General features: G+C 39.3%; 1 protein-coding gene across 1 annotated transcript in view; it reads left to right on the top strand.

The window, feature by feature from the left end:
* Positions 1 to 24682, top strand: part of LOC131070411 (beta-glucosidase 42) — a 260228-nt gene that overhangs the window by 234978 nt on the left and 568 nt on the right. The window contains exons 11-12 of the mRNA XM_058005922.2: positions 24220 to 24322; positions 24424 to 24532. Of these exons, the coding sequence (XP_057861905.1) occupies positions 24220 to 24322; positions 24424 to 24532 (212 nt within the window). The remainder of the gene's footprint in view (positions 1 to 24219; positions 24323 to 24423; positions 24533 to 24682) is intronic.

Below are 24682 nucleotides of genomic sequence, written 5' to 3'. Positions count from 1 at the left end.
TTCTAACAATCATGGATAGAGCCCTCAGCATCTCCAGGCCTCTCTTGTCGGATATCAACATGTCTCTCAACGTGCTGACGACATTCCTAGCCTGGGGGAGGACGTTCTCTTGGTTCAGGAATCCCTCGAAATCTCCTAGATTCTTCTCTAAAGAATTGATCTGCTCAAAATTGATAGAGACAACAGAATCATGATCGATAGCAGGAGGGGAAGACGAAGTAGAACTTCTAGGAGAATTAGGATGCGAATTAGCGAGAGAAGGCCCCCCAGTCAGAATAGATTTCAGACTATGAAAGGTCAAGAACTCATTGGGATCAGATGGCTGCTCACCCTGCATGGCATTGGGTAGAGGAGGGCTATAGCGATCAGGAGGGAAGCTCCTCCTAGATGACCTCCTGACTACAGCTCTTGTCGCAATCTGGGTCGTAAAGCTCATAAGTTGATCGACAACCAGATCATGGAACAGGGACACCCATGCAAGTCCTTAGTAAAAGATGTAGGACTGTTTTGTTTTGATGTGTTTAAGATAAAAAACGTAAAAGGAAAAAGATGTTTGCTGTTTTATTTATTTATTTATTTATATTTAAGTTTTTAATAGAATGTGATGCAAAGTAAAACAACTATACTAAACTGAAAAAGGAAATGAGATAAAGCAATTAAGCTACACTAGAAAAAAAAAACACACATGAATCCCCTTTCACGTCGGGTTCACCAAAATGTAATGGAGGGAATTTGTCACCTCAAGGATGATGAATCCTCAAGGACAAATTATCCTTCCGATTACCTCTTCGAACAAGCGCAACACTGAGCCAAGGGATAGCAGAATCATGGGAGGAGCGTAAACACCCGAGAGACATCTCTGGACGGCTTGTGCATTGCACACGCTACCTGTCGCCGACAGGGTCCCCTTTCCTCTTTTTGACCTTTTCACCTTCGCCCTATTGAGTATCGCGTTGAGTGTCTCGCGTCCGTTTGAGCGAGCCCGTAATCAGTCCATGAGACGATGATGTTATGAATGGAGGAGCCTGTGAATCCGTATGATCAATTGAGCCTTCAGGCATGAAAATTCCAAGAGATTGTTTAAGCTTGTAAAATCGACTGAGATAGGCATGGGATGATAGAAACTAGCCAAATCCCCCCAAGTAAAGGATAAAGCATCTGAAGGTCACATGAAGACCCAAAACGTCGATTTTCATAAGAGGATATAGGAGAGATAAGAGGATGCAAAAGTATAAATTTTCAAAACCTCCTCTAAATCCTGAAATTCGCGCTAAGGAGGAAATTACAAAAGGTTTAAAAGTTTGCAAGATGGATGAAAATGGCGATTTTCGCCAGCTGGAGGGTAAAAGGGCGAAAACCTTGCAAGTGCCTCCAAAGTGCCGAAATTGGCAAAATGCATGAAAGTGCCAAAATTCGCACTTTTAAGTGAAAACGTAGAAAAAGTTAAAAATTGGCAAAGTGCCCCAAAATGCCAAAATTGGCAAAACCACTCAAAAGGCCGAAATTTGCATTTTGGAGGGCAAATGTAAAAGGTTAAAAGGTTGGCAAAATGGCTCCAAACTCCGAAGTTTCAAAAATGCTCCTAAATTCCGAAAATCGCGCAAGGAGGGATAAATGCGAAAAGTTTAAAACTTGTAAACTCCCCCAAATCACCGAAAAGCGCATTATGGCGTGAAAGTTTTAAAGTTAGAAACTTTTCAAACCCCCCTAGAGTGCTGAAATTTGCATGATGGGGTAAAAACGCGAAAAGGTAAAATAGAGTTTGCAAAACACACTAAAAGTGCTGAAATTGGCAAAACCCTTGAAATGCCAAAAATCGCCTTATGAGAGATAAATGGAAAGTTTAGAAAGTTTGAAAACTCCTCCCATTCTCCGAAATTCGCATTTGGAGGGTAAAGTGCGAAAAGGGTGAAAACTTGCAATAGCTCTTAAAATGCCGAAGTTTCAAAAACCTCCGAAAACCCCAAAAATTGCATTGTGGAGGATAAGTGATGGAAATAAAAGTTCGAAAAGCAATCAAAAACCCCGAAATCGTGCAATAAGGCAAAATCGCGATTTCTGAAAGGCTTGCAAAGAGACCCCAAATGCCGAAAATTGCATTATTTGGAATAGTTGCAAGAAGGTTTAAAAGTTTGCAAACGCCACTAAAGTCCGAAGTTGGCAAAAGCAACCCATTTGCCGAAGTTCGCACTTTGAAGGTAAAGTGTGTAAAAATGAAAGCTTTTGAAAGCTTTCGAAATGCCTTGGAACCCCGAAAATAGTAACCTAGGAAAATCTCAACGCTTTAAGACTACGTTTCAGTTAAAATCCCTATTAACCCAAGTCACCAAGGTAAAGTAGCAGAAATTTCAAGGAGATCGCGATTTTCGCTGGAGTTAACAAACCCCTCCCACTCTTCAAAATTGACCAGATTAGGCATAGATGTTAAGGATTGAAAATTTGCAGAAGCCCCATCCTTTGAAAATCGCCATTGGGTAAAATGCAAGATGGGGTTTTCAAAGTATTGCAACTCCCCTATTCATTTTTACCACGCAGGAGGCAAAATCATTAAGGTAAAAGAATTGCTAATTCTAAGTTTCTAAACACTGCCTTTTTTCCTCCGAGCCTTAGGGGCGAAAATCACGAATGGGAATTAACCGTTGAAATTTGAAATTACAAGAATTCTCCCATTCCAAATTTACAAATTGTGAGTTTGTCTTCGCAAAGCACAAGGCATAAGAGGCATCATTTTTCAAATCCAAAGGAAATCATTCTTGCAAGGCAGGTTGTGCAGATTCACACCATTCATTTTCGCCAGGTAAGTGTGCTTTGCCTCTCTTGAAATCATTCGAAATATATGCAAAATTGGATAGATGTGTTAGTATGCAAAAGTGAATTAAATCGATTAAGTCTTAAAATGCATCTTTTCCCCGTGTATAAGATGTCAGGTAGTGCAATTGAAATCAGAGTCTATTCCTAAGAATCAGCTAGAAAACGCATTTTCAGACTTAGGAAAATTTTAAAGCATCGTCCATGTTGAAAATTGATCCTAAAATGGTTAAGTATAAATTCGCAGTCGAAAAGCTTCATAAATACCCATGTTTAAATCAATTAAGCTTTCAGCTAAAGTGTCATGCTGTTCATTAAATTCGGTTTTCAAATTGATCCTTGTATGCTGTCATATCCTTTATCTATCTCGCTTCGTTTCCTTTGTATCGCCTCGTAATCCGCATCCGGCTGTGCAGGATAAATGCCTAAATCGGTGGTAGAATCATCAAAGACACCTGCTGCAGCCGAGACATCATGAGCATCCAAATCAGATATCCCTCGTAGATTCGAAAAGATGAAGTATCAGTATCAGAGAGGGGGACTGAGGGAATCAAAAGTTCAGAGTATCTGGGAGAATGTCGGTGATACTGACCTGGGCCATATTGATATTCAAGATTTCAGAAACTGAGTTTTCTCCCCTAATGCCTATGGTAGGCCTAGGCGGATGATGGAAAGTGGCATTGCCCAGGCAACAGGATTTCCCTCGACAGTACAAAACTATGGGCTAGTAGTAGAGGCTGCCCGACACTACCAACCAGGCTCCAGATTGGTGCTCCTCGAGGACATGGTCCTCGCTAACTTCACTCCTGAAGCCATTGGCGACGCATTTGACATTCCCTTTCCGAACAGCCCCATGGCAACAACTATAGATGAAGTGCAGGGGCCGTATGATATGAACCCCACCAAATGTAGAATACTGATAAATGAAGAGTGGTACAAGGAGAGAAGACCTCCAAGCCTCAGAATTGGGAAAAAGACCCCTAGAAGCAACTTTCATAACGAGCATGGGGACATTGTTACATTGCTCAGCAGGATTATGGGACTTCCCCAATCCAATTACTTTGAAGAATGGATTTTCTACTTCACAGAACAGGTCTTCACTGGGAAATCCAAGTTTGACTGGGCCCAGATTATAAGCGACAACATCCACACCCAACTGATCAAACATGAGGTGAAGAAGTACTTCACTATGACATCCAATTTAGTCTACATGTTCGCCAGGAACCAACCACTGGCAGGTTTAATCATGAAGGGTGAAATCGGGAATGGGCCTGATCAGGTGAAGGTATACGATTGTTATCCACAGCTACACTATCAGGACATAGCTCAAAGGGAAAAGAATAGCCCGGCCTATGCAGTTGGTCAGTATGAGCTCGTCAATGATGCCTTCACAATGCATCTGGTTAGGCTGATGCAGGGAGGACTACACATAAGGCTCTTAGAGCAAGCTACTATTCTGGTACAGAGGTATGGGGCCTGGTTCATCCAGTTTCCAAGGTTCTCCTACATCCGGATAGCTGGCTTTGAGGGTGCTCCTTTCCGACTTCTACGATACCCAACTGACATGATAGTTCTCTTGGAAGTCGCAAGGCATTCACGTCCGGCGAGCAACTTACTTAGGGACAGGAAGCAGTCTAGATTCGCATTCCCTATGATTATAGGTAACCAGGATGTCCACCTAAAGAACCCATCTCAGGCAGAGGAATCCTTTGCAGAATTGGCCTCCTATGGCCTACAAGATCATTTTCCAAGGAAATGCTTTGATCACGACAATCTGGCAAAGAGAGCCTATGGCAGGCAATACAAAGCAAAAGAATCAGTTGAAGATTATTGGAAGAACTGCTCTGATGACTATGAGGTCCAAAGGCACGAATATTCAAGGTTGAGTGTGTAGCAAATGCGACTTTATGAATACTGCCGGGTCCCAGATCAACTAACAGATTCAGGAAATTGCATACAAGTCCGGGAATTCGAGGCGGTAAGACATCTTTTGCCAGGCATCGATTGGTCGCAAGATCAAATCACTGATTTTGAGGCGGTTATGGCAGCCCCAGGAAGATATACTGATTAGTGGTTGCACCAACAAATTGAGCGATTGATACATGAGAGAGTCCAGTTCACCTACCACTTGATGGGCAACCTTGATTCTCAGTCCTCTGAAGATGAGGGAACTTCCAGTGCACCTAAGGAAGAAATCGAAAAGCCTGAGAAAAGGAAGAAGGCTAAGGTTGGCAGAGGAACTCAGACATCCAAAAGAACAAGAAGGGAAAAGATCCCTATTAGGAGACCAGAGGTCACTTCATCATCAAAAGACCCTAGTTCGTCTGATGATGTAGTTGAACTAGATTATATACCCGCTCTGCCTTCCCAGAGTGATATTGACGCATTTGGAGTTGATGATCCTCGTGCACCCGACATGCTGGATGCTGAGCTAAGAGCCATTGAATCAGCCGAACCTGATAACCAAGTTGAGGAAGGAGAGATCCCATCCACTCAGGGGATTGAATTGCATGAACCCACCCAGCAGAACCGCCATGAATTGCAACTCCATAATACTACCAAGGATGACTCTACTGTTGAAGGAGAGCAAAGGACAGATGAAACCCGCAAGCCTGAAAAGACTAAAGAACAACCATCACACGAAAATACTAGGCAGTTGTTTAGTGAAGTGGGAGAGAATTCGGCTACAAGCAAGGAACATGACACTTCCTCTACTCATCCTGTAACGGAACAGCTGCAAATATGCGATGAGTTGGCTGAAAACATCAAAGATCAGAGTGCCAATTTAACCATAGCATCAGCCCAAACTGTACCTCAAGAATGGTTAATTACTCGAGCTCAGCGCAAGGCCGCCACCAAGCCACCCATCGATTCGGAGGACATCTTCTCACGTATAGACCAAGCCAAGGCCAAGGGGAAGAAAAAGCCCAAGGCATATTCCAGGATAACTAGGGATGAGCAAAGAAACCGTACCCTTCATATTGCCACCCCGCCTGTAGACAAGCCAGCAGATCAGATTACACTGGCTAATTATAGCATCACGACTGTCCCCATCGGACGAGCCACTAAGGGGCAGGAAAGGGAGGAATTCAAGGATTCAGTACAGAACATGCTCAGGCAACTCAAAGAGATAACAACTGAAAAGAACATGTATCGAGTTCGTGTTGAGCAGGCCGAGGGGTACATTGACCGACTTCTGAGACCATTGCAAAATGCCCCTGAATCCCATATTCCCCCGACAACAGAGGACCACTACAGAATTTGAAGTAGTACGGGATACTGCCAAAGCTGTTAGAGAATGGATTCGAAGTCTTAAGGAAAGGGGGGAGATAATCATTAAGGATGTAAAGAAAATGGCCCACCACCGAGAAACCGTTTTGGTCAAATTGTACGAGATGAAGCGGGAATGCCTCATAATTCATGAAGCCGTTACTACAACTCTCCCCCTCATGATGGCTCTTTTCTGGACCCATCTGCAGATTCCTACATTGTCCGACATCTTGGACCCCCACGACATCAACATTTTTAAAGAATGGTACGGGACCATCAGCATGAAGAATGACACAAAGGCCGCCATTAACAAAGAGCAAGAGACATGCGAGGAAATTCTGAAGAACACAAGGGACCTTGGTGGAATAATCCTCTGATCCATGGTTTTGGGTTGGCAAAATAGTCTGTCCGATCCCATAATCCATCCAGACTGGGAAGATAGATTAAAAATAGATACGATCGCCTACTCTACAGAGGACCTAGATTTTGCTAGTAAATTACATTCTGATATCTTGAGTTTTGAGGCTAATCGGTCTAGTTGGCAGGACGGTTTGAAACACATAGATCACTACTTGGAGAGCATGCAGTATAAAATTCGTCATCCTCCTATGCCTCCATTCAATTTGTTGTTCCAATTATGCATCAGGTTCCAGAAGTATGTTTGTGAAGAACGTGCAGCAGGTTGAGACCTTTGGCAAGAATATTTGCATGGAGAGGATCAATTTTTGGTAAAAGGATATGAAACTGGAAAAGAAAAAGTGCTTTCTTAGAATGCATTTTCTCTTTTAAGAATTTTGAAAAGTGCACTTTTTGGCCAAAGGGTCATATTTGACTTCCAAGTCAACTGTAAGCTTAGACCTTGTGTATCTGCACTTTTTGAGTTATTTTGGATAAAGTTTCAATTACCTTTTTAGGTAGTTATTGCTCCCTTTGGGGTAGTTGCTGATATTTACCCTCTATTTATGGGTATGGGTACCTTTTGTAAGGGTGAATCTGGGACACTTGTTTAGATTAGATCTTGGCCATTCATCTATTTTTGAAGCCTATTTAAAGGGGACTGGTTTTCCCTCTTTTGTAAGAAGTTCATGGATTGTTGCTGAAGCTCTAGCGAAATTTACAAGATTTAATGCAAAAATTATGACTGTTCCAATTTGATTGTGAGTGCATGGTCTCCTCCTTCACCAATTTGAATCATTTTGTTATGTTTCTTTCATTTCTATAGCAATTTCTAGATAAACATCTGATCGAATCCTCGCTATTCATACCATTTGGGATTGATTGACTGTCATTCCTTTTGCATGGTTAATCTGAACTGTGCATATGCTTAGTTCGGTTATTGAACAATTATTGAATGAATGTTAAAGTTCTGAAGATGTGTTTAATAGCATGAAAACTCTATTTTCCTTGAAGATCGCACTAGATTCATACAAGTATTGTGCTTAAATGGCTGGTAGTGTTTAATATAGTTATTTGGAGGTGTCTGTCTGTTTTCTTAATATGCTATCTTAGTTAAATAATTTAGACTTTCTGTACCTCTTTCCCTATCCCTTTTTTCCCCTTTTTTTACTAAGAAGAAAATCCACAGTGCTGAAATAGTATCATCTAACTGGAACCAATCGATAACAAAACTGTTAGAATTTTAGGGAACTCATCCAGCAATTATCCATATCACCGTAAGTCCCCTTTGTGTTTCCAGCAAAACACATCAAACCACTGAGCAATCCCGCCATCAAGACCTGACAATCGAAACCTTGAGGTTATCCCCTTTGATCAAACACAAAAATAGCATTAGGGATTTCCTTATCTCAAGAGAGGATAGGATACTCAACGAGTACATTCTATTTTGCGTTGGTCGGATGAAGTCGCAAGTTCAATGATTTTAGACACGTCAACAGAATTGGCGCTAGAAGGAGGGCAACAATGCAATATGGTATTGTTGCATGGATTCCTGTTCGACCTTCCCTTGAATAGCCTGGTCAAGGACTGAAACAGTCATATATTTCAGATTAGTTACGAGAACTTGCTTGGAAATCAGAAGCAACTCATCCTCATTTCAGACAAGTGAGTCACACTATTAATCAAGAAGAAGAAAAGGGTTTGCAAATAGAGATTGTAATCAGGGAAAATCTAGATAGACAAAGGATCGCTGCCCTTCACAAGCAAGTTCTTAAAGAAATCTAACAGTTTTCCTTTCAGTCCGCTAATATGGTAAGCGATGGGCCTGCCCATTAATCCTCCTCAACTAGGAAGAGACCTCGAACCAGTGATACAACCAGATTTGAGCTTCAACGACGAACAAGAGAACCTCATCACAGAGTTATATAGCTTGGCCTGGTCCGTAAAAAGAAATTATCCCGACTGGTCTCGAATGCGTTTTATCCTTGAGGAGGAACAAGAGATTGTTGATCGCATCGACGCACAGAATCAGAGAGATCAGGAAGAAGCTAATTTAGCTCCTGTACCTACTCCCGCACTGCATCAGCAGAATTGACATTAGAAATAGCTCACGTTGGAACGAATTGGATCTTTCTCTCTGGAGAGATTCGAAAGAGTCCTAACATCTAGCCCAGAGTGGGAAAGATTTGTTGGATTTCACTTCTACAGGCGTAAAAGTTATTGCCGGGTTGCAGACCCCAGTGAACCCAGTTCTTCAAACCAGCAGTTTGCTGTTCCAGCAAGCGCAGTTTTTACAACCCCAGCTGTTGCAACTCCAGTTCCCATTGTAGTTCCAATAAATCAGCCACAGATGGCGCACAATCCACCTGCTCCAAATGGTGCAACTTGGTTGGTGGACAATCCGTCACCAATCATTTTCCTAGCTTATCATGATATGCCCAAGAGCCCGGACAGGTTCTGTTCTATTTTTCACATAAATGATCCAAACAAAACAGCTGAGGAGCATATTAAAATATTTGAAGATGCATTATGCAATAGACAAATTGAGTATGCAGACGTTGCATGTAGACTTTTCCCTTATTCATTGGGGGAAGACGCATTTTACTGGTTTATCCACTTGCCAGTATCTTCTATTGACTCTTGGGAGAAGCTGAAGACAACTTTCATGGGAAAGTACGGTATTCCTATAACCCCCACGGAGCTATACCGACAGTTCATAGAAGTCAAAAGACAGAGACATGAGCCAATTAGTTCCTTCAACAACAGATTCCACAAAGCCTTTACCCGATTGCAAGACCCATATGTGGTAAGTGATGCTTCAGCAAGAGAGATTTGCTATTCATCTCTAGACTATTTGACAGCCATGTTTGTCCGACAATCCCAACTTGCACCGACCACACTAACTGAAGCCTATGCTAAGGCTATGGAGATTAGTAAAGGACTAGGCCAAAACATTGCCAGACCATTGATGCAATTAGGACCTCCTGCTATGCCTAACCAAGTTCAAGAAATCAGCGAAGCTTTGGCTCACCAAACACCTATCATGAACCCGATCCCACAATTGGCATATCAGCCCCAACAACCTACAAATCAGTTGGTGCTCCACCCTGGACCGCCTATATCTCAAATCCCCCCCAAACAACCCATATATCTGCAAAATACTGCAGTATCATCTAGAACTCAAGAGGAGAAGGATGAGATGTGGGAATTGACCGAGCAAATGAAGAAGCTTTCTTTTGAAGTCACCTATCTGCGAAATCAAAATAACCAATTGCAGAATAGTCAAAGAAATCAGCAGCAAGGTCAACACCAGAATTAGTATCAGAACCAAGGATATCAAAGGCCCACAAGGACATGGAACACCCACCCTAACAATGGAGGAGTCCCCACTCCACTGGATAACCCACCGGCGTCCGAAAACAGGCCAACAGATAGGGTATTTTTGGTAGAGGCAGCTCTATCTAATTGGTGCAGGTTACATAATACTAACCAGCACTCAGAGCTGCAATGTGATGAGTTTCAGATGGCAGCTAATATATTCTAGTGAGAGGTTGAGAACACAATACCTCAACCAGCGCTTCCTCCCATCGGGTTTGAGTTAGTCCCATCACCAAGGTATGATACAACACTTGTCTTAGAGACCTATATTCCCCCGTTTTTCTTTCCTAATCAGGATGAAAATGAGGTTGCAAACCCAAACCAGCCCGCTGATGTGAATGCATTTCAGCAGTACCAACGCGGCAATCAGGGGTATTACAACAATAATAACCAGAACAACAATAGTGGCCCTTACACTACCTCCACACCTCCAAAAGATATTCAAGTTCCTCTAGATCAAAATGCCAATAACAACCCAAGTTATCCTAAGGCACCGCAGCAGTATGCGACCCAAAGTCAGCCGCAAAAGACACAAGCCCCTCCCAGGGTGCCTATTTTTCAAAGTCAACCGACTGCTGCCACCAATCAGGGCCCAAGTATCAAACCATCTAGCAACTCAGAAATTGCTAGACTAGGTCAGTTGGTAGCAGACGAATTCAGGAAGATCAAAATTAGTTTGTCCCTTGCTGAGTTGATGAAAGTTTTTGAGGTCAGAGATATGGTCTTGGGCAGCCTTAACGAGCCCTCACCTGTTCAATCCAAAGGAACTGATGAGAATTCAGGACAAAGGGTGCCACCAGAGCAACCCCAGAAGGTCAACAACGAAGTAAGAGGACCAACAAATCCTAGGGGTGCAATAGTGAATTATGCTGCACAACCTGAACTCTCAAATGATCAGCCCATGGAGACTGGTTTTGGAGTGCGTGCACGAGGAAGAGCTCAGGATATCTCAATCATGAACAATGACACACTCCCATCCGAACCTACTATCATTCAAAAACATGATATATATTGAATACGAGTTATAAGGCTTTCTTAACTCTTTCATAATCTTCTAATGTCTATTCGGTTCATTTGAAGCCTACTAAGGAGGAAAGGTCAACAAGTTAGGAACAACCCCAAACCTTGGAGTTATCCGCCCCCAGACCCTACCCCTACAGACTTGAGGTCGTAGGGGCATCTTTCACCCAAGGACTAGCTACATTCCCACTTCCAAACGGGTCATAGTCACATGTAGTTCTCCTTACAAGGCTTCTCAAAGAAGGATGCCTACACACAATTTTCCCATAATCAAAGGTTTGGTTAAAGTCTCCTCTTGATTCATAACACTCAACATTAATGAGGAAACCATAACTATCTCACAATTTAGTAACTGGTACTATAGCACCTCCCTTAGGGATATGACGGTCTCTAATCAACTTCACCCATTATTATTATTATTCCTAATTCAGCCTTAACATCCTAAAGTTTGTCTTATCAACATAGTGATTTAAGCTAATAACTCAACACATAATTACCTTGATGCCTGAAAACCCATTTCCTTAATTAATTGGTTGGCATAACTCATCTAGCACCTTTCATTTATTATAAACTTGTACAATGTCAATAACCATCGTTGCATTATTTCAACTTAACTCTTGACCATCAACTATTTATAAGGGTTTCTTGACACCAATGTTGCCAAAATATTAGCTTCGATTCTCTGACTATATAATGTTCACTCTTGCCATTTACAACTAATTGTGATCTTTAGTGTCATTAACTCATTCCCAATGGGTCTGTCAATCTACATCTTGTAGACATATATTCTTATTTCATGCTAGAATAATATAGCATGTCTTATTATTGCATTAAGCAAGGAAGATAAATTGACATTATTTTTAAAGGAATTTATTACACCTATTAACACTATAACAAAATATCCATATCATAAGTTAATCTCCAAAAAGGTCCATCTTACATAGGAGGTACTTATTTGTAAAACCTCTGAGTAGCAAGCTTGTTCTACCAATTACCATAGCCATGTGTGTTCCCATATTCATATAGGACAACGATTCTTATATATATATATATATATATATATATATATATATATATATATATATATATATATATATATATATATATATATATATATATATATATATATATATATTAGTATCTGGATAGTAAACCTTAGAGGTGATGGTACCTTGATATTGGGTGTACCTTGTACCATTAAGATCCAATACAAAATTCACTCCAATATACTTAAGTAACTCAATAGTATGCACCTTGAACATATATCGTAAGGTAATAAGCTTCATAAGATTTATGCAAGAATTCTCTACTTACTAAGATGGTTACATCATTTCCACCTTATATGATATAAATACACGTGATAAGATACATTAGGAGTCAAACTAATTCCTTATAATACCTTTACACCCTTTAGCTAGGTAGGAAAGGCCACTATAGGAGTGAAGGATATAAAGTATTATAATCATAATCATATGTCATATCACTATTGATGGGTCGCTATGACATCAAGATTACATAACAATCATCTAATCTTCAAAGGGGATATAATGATAATTATAAACTTGCTTTAAGTATAGAAAATATCAAAATCATACTCAAGATAAAACACTATATTCATTAGGTGAACAAAGAAAGATAACAATCATCTAATCTTCAAAGGGGATATAATGATAATTATAAACTTGCTTTAAGTATAGAAAATATCAAAATCATACTCAAGATAAAACACTATATTCATTAGGTGAACAAAGAAAGATATATATTCCATACGCTTGAAAATATTATTTATTGTATGCTATGTCTGCATATTCTTACACTAGTCTAGTTTATGCTCTAGATATTGTTTGTACTTGTCATTTATACTAATTATGGCCTTAATGATTAGCAGAGTGACATCATTTTACATATCATTTACAACAACATTGGCACATGAATGAAAATTAGATCTTATTACGAGGGATGGTACAACTGCAGCTATGGTGATAGTAATTAACACTATAATTTTTGACTAGTTGTTTAACCTCCATTGGTTTGAACAAATTATTTAAACTCATTCCTTCATTTTCTGTTACACAGTTTATTTACCAATTTTACCAAAAGGAAGCCCTTTGTACATGATTTGTTGAGCTAAGTCATGAGAAGATAGATCGGTTTTTCAATCACTTAGGGTAAAGTATGTCTTGAAACATTGTTCATTAGAAAGTTGAGTAATGAGCACTCAAAATGGAACAAGTCAACAATTTTGGCAGTGACACATTAAAATCATTAGACTCTCAGTTGGCTTGATTGTAAGGTAACTTGCCTTATATCAGTTGAGTTTTCCATCACCTTATTATTTGCGACTTGAAATTAGCTAGTATAAAAATAATAAGTCCATATTATGAGTATCCCCACCACAAAGCAGTGCACTTACTCATTGAGTGACATATCTATTAGGAATTCAAATCAACTTATTATTGCATGCCTAGTAAACACATATTTGTTTTTTTAATTTTTTTTACCAATGGTTGATAGATGATTCCATAAGGTCCTTTGAACTAGGGAAAGGAGATATAGTTATCCAAAATAATTTTGTATCAATTAACAAGAAAAATATCATAAATCATTGGAATCCTTAACCATTCATAGGCCATTACCAAATAAATATAAGCTGTAATAATAATAAATTTTCACAAGGTTAATATCATAGATATCATGAATGTGCATTACTTATCTTGTTTTGGGTCAAATGTCTCCCTTGCACGCAGGGTGAATTCAAGCGGGACTGCAACAAACTGATTCCCCAATCAATTTGTCCCTTCCAGTCGCCTCACCTCCTCATATATACACTCCCACCCTTTTGCTTTTCTTGATAGAAGTAATATTTTTCGCACACAAGAAGACTCCTCCCACACCCTTCCTCTGCACTTTATTCCTCTACCGCTTTGCTTCTTTCCCATCTCCTATGCCTCCTACCTTTTCATGTCATGTCTTTACCCATTGCATTTCCTAACAGTTTCTAAGACGTTTTCAGCAAATACCATTTTGTGCATAACTTGCGACCATTGCATTTCAGGAGACCACATTTCTTTTAGACATTCTGTTAAACATTTCATGTGCTTTGACTTTGCTCCCATATTCTGCATACAAGTCTACTAGGGTCTATTAGAGAAGCTGCATTTCCTCTCTATTATCACCCTCGCATGATTCTCCTGTCATCTCTACTCACAATTTCTCACCATTCTCTACAGTCTGCAAGAATGGGCATGTGGATAAATCTTTCTCTGCATGCCATTTTCTTCACTCCCTACCAATTCCACCTTCTCTACTTTACTGCCTATGAATCTCTCCTTTTCTTGCAAACCAAGTCTCTGTGCAGAGTATGGTGGTCATGCCATGCATCGCCCTTGCCATATAATATTAAATGACCAAGGAGACGAGACACCATGCTTATCACCTGCATAACCATTTCATAACACACATGTGCCATCCGTATTTATTTCAGGTTGTCTCCTCACGGTAGGAGGGATAAATGGCTTCATTAATGGCGCCTTACCCTTGCTCAGCAGTTGGTGGAAAATGCCACAAACATAACAAATTTTCCTTTTCTTTTCCATGAACATTGCTCATCTCTACCTTAGACAAAACCCTAAGGTCAGACTGGTTTTGATGGCGAAAAATTCCTCCCTAGCTAATAATGTGTGTTTCATTAAGGGTCATAGTTTGTGCAGAAAAGATTTAGAAGGGGATCAATTGTGCTGAAGGTTCAGGAGAACAATAAATTGGTGTTAATGAAATACCTTACTAGGAGATGCAGATTTACAGGTAATAAATTTGCAAATATAAATTTTTGAAGTGCTATGTATGCAAACAAATATATTTACCAGTACTTGTACCGTGGTGTGTGCAAATGGTGAAAAGAGCAGGAATTCATAGTTTTGTGTGTGCAAGTGAAAGGAGCAGAAATTTGTAGTGAAGTGTATACAAGGGAAGAAGTGGATTGAAAACCATATTTTAATTTGCAACTGAGTATAACTCATTCGTACCATTTGATTACCCAAAGAGTGTCGTACATATTCCAAAGTGGTGACTTGCACATTGATAGGCTTAAAAGCCTTATCATTTCCTTAGCACGCCCTTGAAAAGGCTAACCAAGTCCTAGGCAATAGTCAAGGACGAGCTACAGCTTCTAAAGGGGTGTCGTGCATTTCAAAAAAGAGGCTGTACTACTTTTGGGAAAGCCATACAACTGTTCGGAGGTAGAATGAAGTTTGTTGAATGGTTGGTTGGCTATATCTGCAGTCAAGGTCAGCAAGGAATTAATAAATATTGATGTTTATTTATGTTATTAATTCTGAAAGAAATTTCTGTGTGTTATTACTTATTTTATATCAGCAATACAAAGTATTATTGAATAATCTCTGTTAAATAAAACTTTTGTCAAATACTTGAAATTGTGAAAGATTAATCTTATGATGTTTATGTATGAAAATCTTTTCAAAACAAGTTGAAAAACAAACCCAGACCAGCTGAATGCAAATTGTTTGACAAAATGCCTGTGCCTCATAAATTGTGAAAATTGCAATATTTTTGTAAAATATTTTTGGGGTAGCATATTACAGGAGTGTTATGCAATTCAAAGGAAAGGACTCTACACCCTTATTCAGCAGAGTGAGTACAATAAGTACAAGCACTTCACGCTTGTTTAGTAGAGTGCAATTACATAGCAAAAGCACTTCTCACTTATTTAGTGCAGTGCAATTATAGAACTTCCACTTATTCAGTGGTGAGTGATTACAAGTCTTTCCACTTATTCAGTGGGGTGACCAAATAAAGCACTTCGACTTATTTAATACAGTGAGAAAATACACCAAAGTGCAAGGAAAAAACCACTGGCAGTACTACCATCTAGTTCATTAAAAGGTTAGTTCACATGCATTACAAACATCAAAAGGAATTATAATTGTTGGCATAATCTGATGATGAATGGGATTGGTGTAACAACCCCATATAGAACCAAATAACACAAAATAATCAGCTCATCAATAGAACAAGAGCATTATGCCATTTAAGCATGAACTGTAATGTTGGGTGCAGGTTTGATTACACCTTGTTATTGCTGTATTTTTGATAAAATAGAACTGAAAATTGCTGGTAATGCTCAGAAAACATTGAAAGGAAGCAAACTAACACACCCAACTGAATACTATAAAACTCTTTCATACACATCCAAAAATCACTGTAAAGGATGACATAATAGACTGATAACTTCAATATTTAAGACCTAAACTGGACTGTAGCAGCATACTGTGTTGCTGTAAATGCAGGTACAGCAGGAACATAACACCTCAAAACTTATCACTCTGTAATATTGCCACCAAATAAAGACTTCGAAGTATGAATGGACTGCTAATCGCCTCCAAACAGGAAGTAATGAGCATCATTAAGAAGGCATTTCCTTTTCAACACCCGCATGCCTCACCCTTGATTGATACAATCTCCTTTGGAAATGGTACAGACCAAACAACATTCCAATCTGTCCTCCTTAAGCTGTACGACCTGTACAAATATCATCAAAAGCAACTCAAATAACTGGAAAATGTATTCATTACCCAGCAAGAAGACTCCTCAAATGGTACGACCGAGAGAGGAGGATACGACCATTAAGTATAACAATGGTACAGCCATCTTAAGAACTTCAAAATCCTCTTTCAAAACTTCTTCAACACTTTCACAAAACAGCACCACAGTAATAGAAAAAATCAAAAGACATCAAACTGCTCAATTTTCATCTATCAAAATTGGAAACTTCACTTGTACCTCATTGGTGATTCCTGGATGAAATCACTCTAACTAGCTAGCAAAAGCTAGGTTTTCCTATTGAGGCATCAGATATGTTCTGGTTGCTAAGAAGATTAGAAAACGAGATACATTGTTGGCCAAAAATGGCAGCATAAGAGAAACTAGATAGAAGGAAGAGAACATGGATGAAGCAAAATGTCGAAGGGATGAGTAAGTGAGGTATTAGCATAAGAGATGGCCCAAATAACAATGGGGAAATAAAAAGGTATGTGCAGGGAAAATTCAAAGAAAGCGTGTGGATAGGACAACTCAAGAGGAAAAACAAATACTATATCAAACATTTCAATTCCACACATGTATGCAAAAGAACTACATAGAAATGGAAATAAAATGGAAAGCAAAAATGTTGATTGCTCAAATAAGAACTGACTCATATCAACTTACATGCAAAATTGTGTAATGTACCCGGACACGTACGACAACACCCTGTATGGACAACCCAGTGTATGGCAGCACAACCTCTCCACCTCGTACAGTCAGCAACCTTCCCCCGTACGGACAACCCACACCACCGTACGGTCCACCCTGTATGGTCAACACCAACACCGTTCACCAATACATCGTACAACCGGCACAATACAGCCTCCCTTCCGTACATCCAACACCTCCACCGTATGCTCCTGCCTTCAGTCAATTGACTCTCCTGTGCGAAACTAACAATCTCGGCCTCTGAAAGATTGTTCTGTAATATGTTGGACAATATGATTAGTTTAACACAATTCAACACAAGAATGAACACACCCAACATGCAAGTAGAAATTCAGATGCAATATTGATAGAACTTCAGATTACAAAAGAAATCCCGGATTGAGGGCAGAGCATAGTAGGGTGAGGAGTTACTCCCACCGAAACTGCGGATGCCAAGTAGGGAGGATCTTCCACCTTCAAAATGGCAGACAACTGAATACCAACAGGAATTCGCACATAAAAGAAAATACCAAATTCACATACCTACAACAATGACTAACTTGGCCATATACATGGGCTCCAGGAAGTTTCCCAAAGGGTTACAAACGGGCTGACACCAAAAAGTTTATAACTAACTAATTTATAAAAAGGGCTTGAAATATATTATTAAATACGGGGTCGTACAATAAATTATTTAAATTGACTATTTAATTATATCAAGGACATTATAGTCCTCCTGGCCCAAAAATTGCTTGCCCTCAAGCAATTGCAGACTCCGATGCTCCCCGATCTGTTTGCTCTCCCAGATGATGTCATCATGTCTGAAGATTGCCTCCATCCGTCTAGCCGAAATTTCCCTCACGCCGCCATTGGACATTCCCCTTAGTACCACCTCTTGCCATCCACTTCAAATGAGAATTCCATCTTCTTGAAGCTTTGTGTGTACTGGTCGAGGGTCTCCATCCATTGAATGCCCAAGATGACATCTGTATCATCCAAATCAATCATGAAGAAATCATTTGTCACTGTGTAGTTCCCCATGGTGATGTTGAGTTGTCGAACCAGATGAGTACATGACAATAGATTTCCTCCTGCCACCTTGATTTCGAACCCTTCATGCTCCTCTGCATGTAAACCCCTCCTGGTGACAAGTGATGAGTTGATAGAGTTGAGAGTGGCCCCACTATCCAACATGACTATGACCTGTTGCCCTTGGAGTGTACCACGAACTCGAAACACACTGCATTTTGGAGTGCGGGTCAGAGCGGCAATAGCACCTCCCCTATGGACCAATGTGGAAATTCTCTCTACATGATCTATGTTTTCCTTAGCCTTCCCCGTGCTTTGTTGACCATCTTCCTCATTCTCTTCTTCGCTGTCGGACACCACTTCAATGCTTAAGCATCGGTGCCTTGGTTCCCACAGCTCCTTGCAGGTAAAGCAGAGTTTCCTTGTCTCGAGTTCCTGCCTTGTGGCTTCATCTAATGATGGCTTCTTCGGGTCTAGGGGTGGTTTGTCATGCGAGTAACTCTCGGAGGAAGAAGATGAGATCGCCATGTCACGCACCTTCTTAATCGCTTCAGAGAGTGTGTTGGAGTTGAACCCTTTCAGCCAACCCTTCAGTGGTTCCATCAACCCATCCATGAATAAGACCACCAATCTCCTCTCCAAGATATCTATTACCAACACGGATAGTCTCTGGAATTTTGTAATGTAACTGTCCATCGGTCCAGATTACTTCAGTTGAGCCAACTCTTTGAAGTTGACTTCAGGATCTCTTCCGTCAAAACGGTCTATAAGCCTCTCTGTGAATTCGGCATATGATGTTATCTGATTGTGGCCGAGGGTGACCATTCCATGATGCCACCTTTCGTGAGCGACTCCTTCCAGGTGAAGTGCAACAAATTTGATAGCCTCATCTTCAGGCATCGAGTTAAGTTGGAAATAGGTATCTGCTTTTTGTACCCAAGCTCATGCCAAGGTTGCCTCGGTCCCATCAAAAGGTGACAAATTAATCTTACCAACCTTCCGTTTGATATCATTGTTATAGTAGCCATAGTAGCCACGACTTTTGCCGCTTGAGTTTTTCATCCAGAGCTCGACATAATCCTTGAAGGATATGTCTCCCTCAAGGTTTGCATCCCTCCAATCTTGATTCAACTGTGCTTGCAACTCCTGGAAAGTGGGCTCTTGCTCCCTACGTGGTGCTTAAGTTCTCTGGGGAAAAGTTGGCATCAACGGTCGGGAATTTGAACGCTATGGGTTTGACCTTCCAATGATTGAATTATCGCTCTCTCCATTTAATTTTCTTGATGCCAATTAATGCAATGTATCTTCCATGAGTTTTTGTCGTTGTTCCCCTCTGATCATTGTTTCGTTGAGCTAAGCTTGGCTTCTGGTTAGCTCCCTTAATAGTGCCATAACTTCCTTGGCATGATCCTGTGGTTCCCCCATTCTATGGGCAGAACAATACCTCCTTTTGGTGTACACTTGCATCCACTATCTGATAGGTTGACAAGATCACCAGCTCTGATACCACTGTAATGTACCTGGACATGTACGACAGCACCCTGTACAGACAACCCAGTGTACGACAGCACAACCTCTCCACCCTGTACGGACAACCCACACCACCATACAGTCCACCTTGTATGGTCAGCACCAACATTGTTCACCAGTACACCGTACAACCGGCACAGTACGACCTCCCTTCTGTACGCCCAACACCTCCACCATACGACCCTCCAGCCGTACGCTCCTGCCTTCGGTCAATTGACTCTCCTATGCAAAACTAACAATCTCGGCCTCTGAAAGATTGTTCTGTAATATGTTGGACAATATGATTAGTTTAACACAATTTGTCACAAGAATGAACACACTCGACATGCAAGTAGAAATTCAGATGCAATAATGATAGAACTTCAGATTACAAAAGAAATCCTGGATTGAGGGCAGAGCAGAGTAGGGTGAGGAGTTACTCCCACCGAAACTGCGAATGCCAAGTAGGGAGGATCTTCCACCTCCGAAATGGTAGACAACTGAACACCAATTGGATTTCGCACATACAAGAAAATACCAAATTCGTATACCTACAACAATGACTAACTCGGCCATATATATGGGCTCCAGAAAGTTTCCCGAAGGGTTACAAATGGGCCGACACCAAAAAGTTTATAACTAACTAATTAATAAAAAGGGCCCGAAATATATTATTAAATATGGGGCCGTACAATAAATTATTTAAATTGACTATTTAATTATATTGGGGACATTACAGACTGGAAGATGGATGATACCTAAAGAGGAGTGGGCAGATAGAAGATGTAGCTATTGCACTCAAGGAGTGGTGGAGATAGAATGACATTGCATCATGGAGTGTCCAGCTTACCAAGGATATTTGGATCAACTATATTGAGACGCTAAATGTAAACACCTTGAGTAATCTGTTTAAAGAAGAAAAGATAATGAGAGTTGCAGATTTCTTAATCAAGATACATACTAGAAGATCCAAGATGCAGAAGGAAAATGAGATTTATTAGGCGCAATGTTTTGGGCTTTGCATGCATTTCTTTTCTAGCTACCCATGGGTCCCATAGGCTGTTTGGCCTCGTGGACATTAATAAAAACATTCATTCATTCATTCAAGAGGGTTTTCATCCTCAAGAAATTTTGAGAACATATGTTTTCTCCATATGCAGAAGAAAACAACATTTCATGACTAACCTCCGAAATGAACCATCAACTCCTTTTTATAATATTTGGAAAGGTAAAGTATAATAATAAAAAATTACAATTCCCCTTTTCATCCACAAACATTTTTTAAAAAATAAATAATTATCCATCATCTACAAAAAGACCCCCTTGTGTCTAGGCGTTCTCCTTGAGGCATACATGAAATGCATTTTAAGTTTTTAATAAATAATAACACTAAGTTGTCTTTTTAATATTTATACTATATACAAACAGCAACTTGAGTAATAATTATTTAATAACTCAATAAATCACCCGAGTTGTGGAAAGCATCAAAATGATATTAATATAAATTTCTGACAATACCAATATGTCATTGAAGACTTTGGACGATGAATTGAAGCAACTGGATGACTGTCTAAAAATAGCATACTTCTTCAAGAAGTTTGGAGAACTCCCAAAAAGCTAGAATTGCATTATGAAAGCATCGAGAGGTTCACCAAGACCAATTGAAGCTATTGCCAAGAGCCAAACCACTGCTTGTGTTGCGTTGTCATTGATGTCAATACTTCGGTTTGTATGCTCATGCTCAGATGATGCTCCAGTTTTTGATCTCTTTGTTCAGATTGGGACATGTGGAATTTTTTTGGAAGTGCTCTCTTTGATCAGTGCTTTTCTTTCCTTCAGTGTGTTCCACTTGTATGGCAAGAAATGAACTGTTTTCTTGTGGATTCTACAGATATAAGGCGAACTGTCTGCTATGTTAGGTGAATTACAGAAGATTAATGATGGCTCTGTGAAATGTTTTTTTCAGAACCGTTTCCTTTCAGTCTGTTCAAAAGGCAGAACTTATAATGTTTTTTTTAAGAAATATCGAGCTGTAACGTTTTTCAAAAAAGGGTCTATTTTTCCTAAAGAAATGTATGGGCATTTTTTTAATACTTTGTTGGGCTCTTTGAATGCTGTTTGAAGATTCTCTGGTCAATACAGAGACATTATAGTCTTGTATCCTTGGCTTTTCTTATTGCTGGAGTTAGTAAAAATGAGATGAAATGACTATCTCTTTTGTGGGGAGTGGAATGCAAAAGTAAAAAATACAAGCACCACATAGTACTGTGTGCGTTGCAGGTGAATGACGAGGACCGATACTCTTTTTGCCGAGATTTTTTTTGCGATGTGAAATTTGTTTTCCCGCATGTGAATCGACGTGGAGTTAAAAAAACATTGATTTCTTTTGTAACGTCTTTTTTGGACTGTAAAGAAAAAAATTGATACTGGCATTCACTGAATGTGCAATGATATCTCAGATGAAAATGTTTTTGAGTATATACGTTTTTCTGTCCGATGTAATGGTAGCGGGTTCGAGATAGTGAAAAAAGGGGATGCCAAATAAGTTTAACGGTTTGATGAAGGAATGGGGTGTGGATGGTCAGGGAAGAGTGTGTGGTTCGATGATTTTATTTTAAAAATATTTGCTGTGACCATGTTTCAGGATGCTGGGATGTTCTTGGTTAATAGAGTGATTTCTTGCCAGCAAACTGCTTTGTGTTTGCATTCCTTTTGAAAGGAGTGGTGTTAAAGTTTCGATATTGGTTTGTGACTTGACTAAGTCGTATTTATTTTCTGAAGATTTGTTAAAAAAGAATGAAAAATAAGCTTCAACTTTAATACTCTTGCTTGTGGACATATTGAATGATATATTGTTTCTGATCTGGAAGATATTAGCAGATGATTTAACTTTCATGGAGCAGCCAGTATGCGAATAGTTTAGAGTAAATGAAAATGGAAGGGTAGATGTGCAGTATTCTTACTTTTGCACGGAGCTTTGATGTTGTCATGCTGAGCGATGATCAATATACTGAATAGTTTTTTTTCAGAATTCTAGTTTCTACACAGTTTGTCTCTTTGAGAAGGTTATCTGTGGAGTGTCTATTGTTTCTATTGAAGAAATTTTTGATTAGGAGAGTTTGCAGGTGCATAACTGAGAAAATCAACAGCTAATAAAGAGCTGTACCATTTCTCAGTTTGATAATCTTTATATTGTAAAGGTTGGAGCCTTTGTTGTCTAAGGCTGACTTCTTGTAAATTCTTGTAAGCTGAGGTTGGTGCCTCTGTCTTGAAGAGTTGGAGCTCTTACTCATGTATGGGCTGGTGCCCTTGATAATAGAAAACTTTAATGCCGTGGCTTTTTACCCGAAATGGTTTTCCACGAGAAAAATCCTGTGTCAAGCTATTCTCCTGTCATCTCAATATTTTATCTGCTTTAATTTGTATTAAGTTTGTGAAATACTGATTGCAATATTTTCTTAAAAACGGGACATTAGAAATTTTTTGGTAATGAAAATGTAACAATAGAGATATGGGGAGATAGCAGAGAGAGGAATAGCAAGTGATAGTGCTGAATAGATAGTCATTGCAGATGTAATATGTATTATTAATAATATGAATTAAGAGATTTATGTAGAAAACATTTGTGTTCAAGTGTGTATGAATGTGAATTCATGTTACCTTGCTTTCCCTTCCCTAAAAAGTTAGAACATTCTGAATAACTAGTAAAACGGGCATGTTTTTGTTGTGTGCCACATTAGCTCTAACAAGGGTCAAAGATCCCATAAGTTGGTGCATGATATATATTACTTATGCCAACGGAAATAGAAAATAAAAAATCAATCCATACCCCCAAGAACATAACATCGTCCATAGTGCTTAACTTTTCATCTTTGAAAGGGGACTTATAAGGATTAAGAGAATAAACATCTGTATCTCTGCAAATTGTTAAATGGCTTGCATTTGTGATTGTGTCCTAACATGGTTTTGTTTTACTTATAGTCTCATATATACAAACTCTATGATTTATGTTTACAAAATCTGGATGGTGAGGATATTTTTTTTTCTCTGCTAGTATTTTATCATTGTTCTTTTAAGTTATAGAGAATGACCTACAGCAATTCCTACTGTTTTCTTTCTCCTTCCCATTGTTGAGGCTGCTGTTTTTTGGCTGCAACTAGACTGTTGTATGTTGCTGTCTTGTTGTTTTTGCGTTCTTGACTGTTAAGGGGAGAGGCCCTTTCATAACCCTTCTTTTACCTTAAATAAAAAACATGGTTTCAAATTTCTCTTCAAAAGTATATTGAAACTTATTTCGTATTCCATATAATTACCATCAATCAAAAACATGGTTTCAACTTTCTCATCAAAATTATATTGAAACTTATTGCTTATTCCATATAATTACCCTCAATCAAAAACATGGTCACAAATTTCTTTTCAAGATTATATTAAAACTTATTGCTTATTCTGTATAATTAGGTTATAAAAGTGACTTTAGCATTATCTTTCTGCAATGAGTTTCATTTGTCAATGAAAAGTGGTTCTCTTTAGTAAATTGCAAAGGTCCTTTGCTGCCAGGCTGCATCTGAGTGGCTTTATATTGTCCCATGGGGTTTGCAAAAAGTTCTAATGTGGTTGACAGAGAGATACAAGAGACCTAAAATTTATGTTACAGAGAATGGTAAGTTGCCTTTACGAATAAACTGCAAAATTTTTGTTTGAATCCAAAGATTCTTCTGCACTTGAATTGTAGATTCTTGATAAGCTGCTGGTAATAACCAGGAATGGATGATGAGGATTCTCAAATCACATCACTAGAAGAAGCACTCTGTGATACAAAAAGAGTAAACTACTTCAAAGCCTACTTGACTTCAGTTGCTGAGGCTATAAGGTGAGATGCTTTTGCACTGAGCATGATGTTTGAACATATTTTTTGTGTTTATACCATATATATTCAATTCAGTTAGACTAAGCATGTTTTTAATACCATGGATATTGCATTATTTTCTTGATAACAATTTTTTTGTAAATTCTATTATGC

This window comes from Cryptomeria japonica, chromosome 3, assembly GCF_030272615.1.
Source record: "Cryptomeria japonica chromosome 3, Sugi_1.0, whole genome shotgun sequence".
Classification (NCBI taxonomy): Eukaryota; Viridiplantae; Streptophyta; class Pinopsida; order Cupressales; family Cupressaceae; genus Cryptomeria; species Cryptomeria japonica.
The sequence above is the reverse complement of the archived record's forward strand: the minus strand, read 5'-3'. Positions and strand labels throughout refer to the sequence as shown.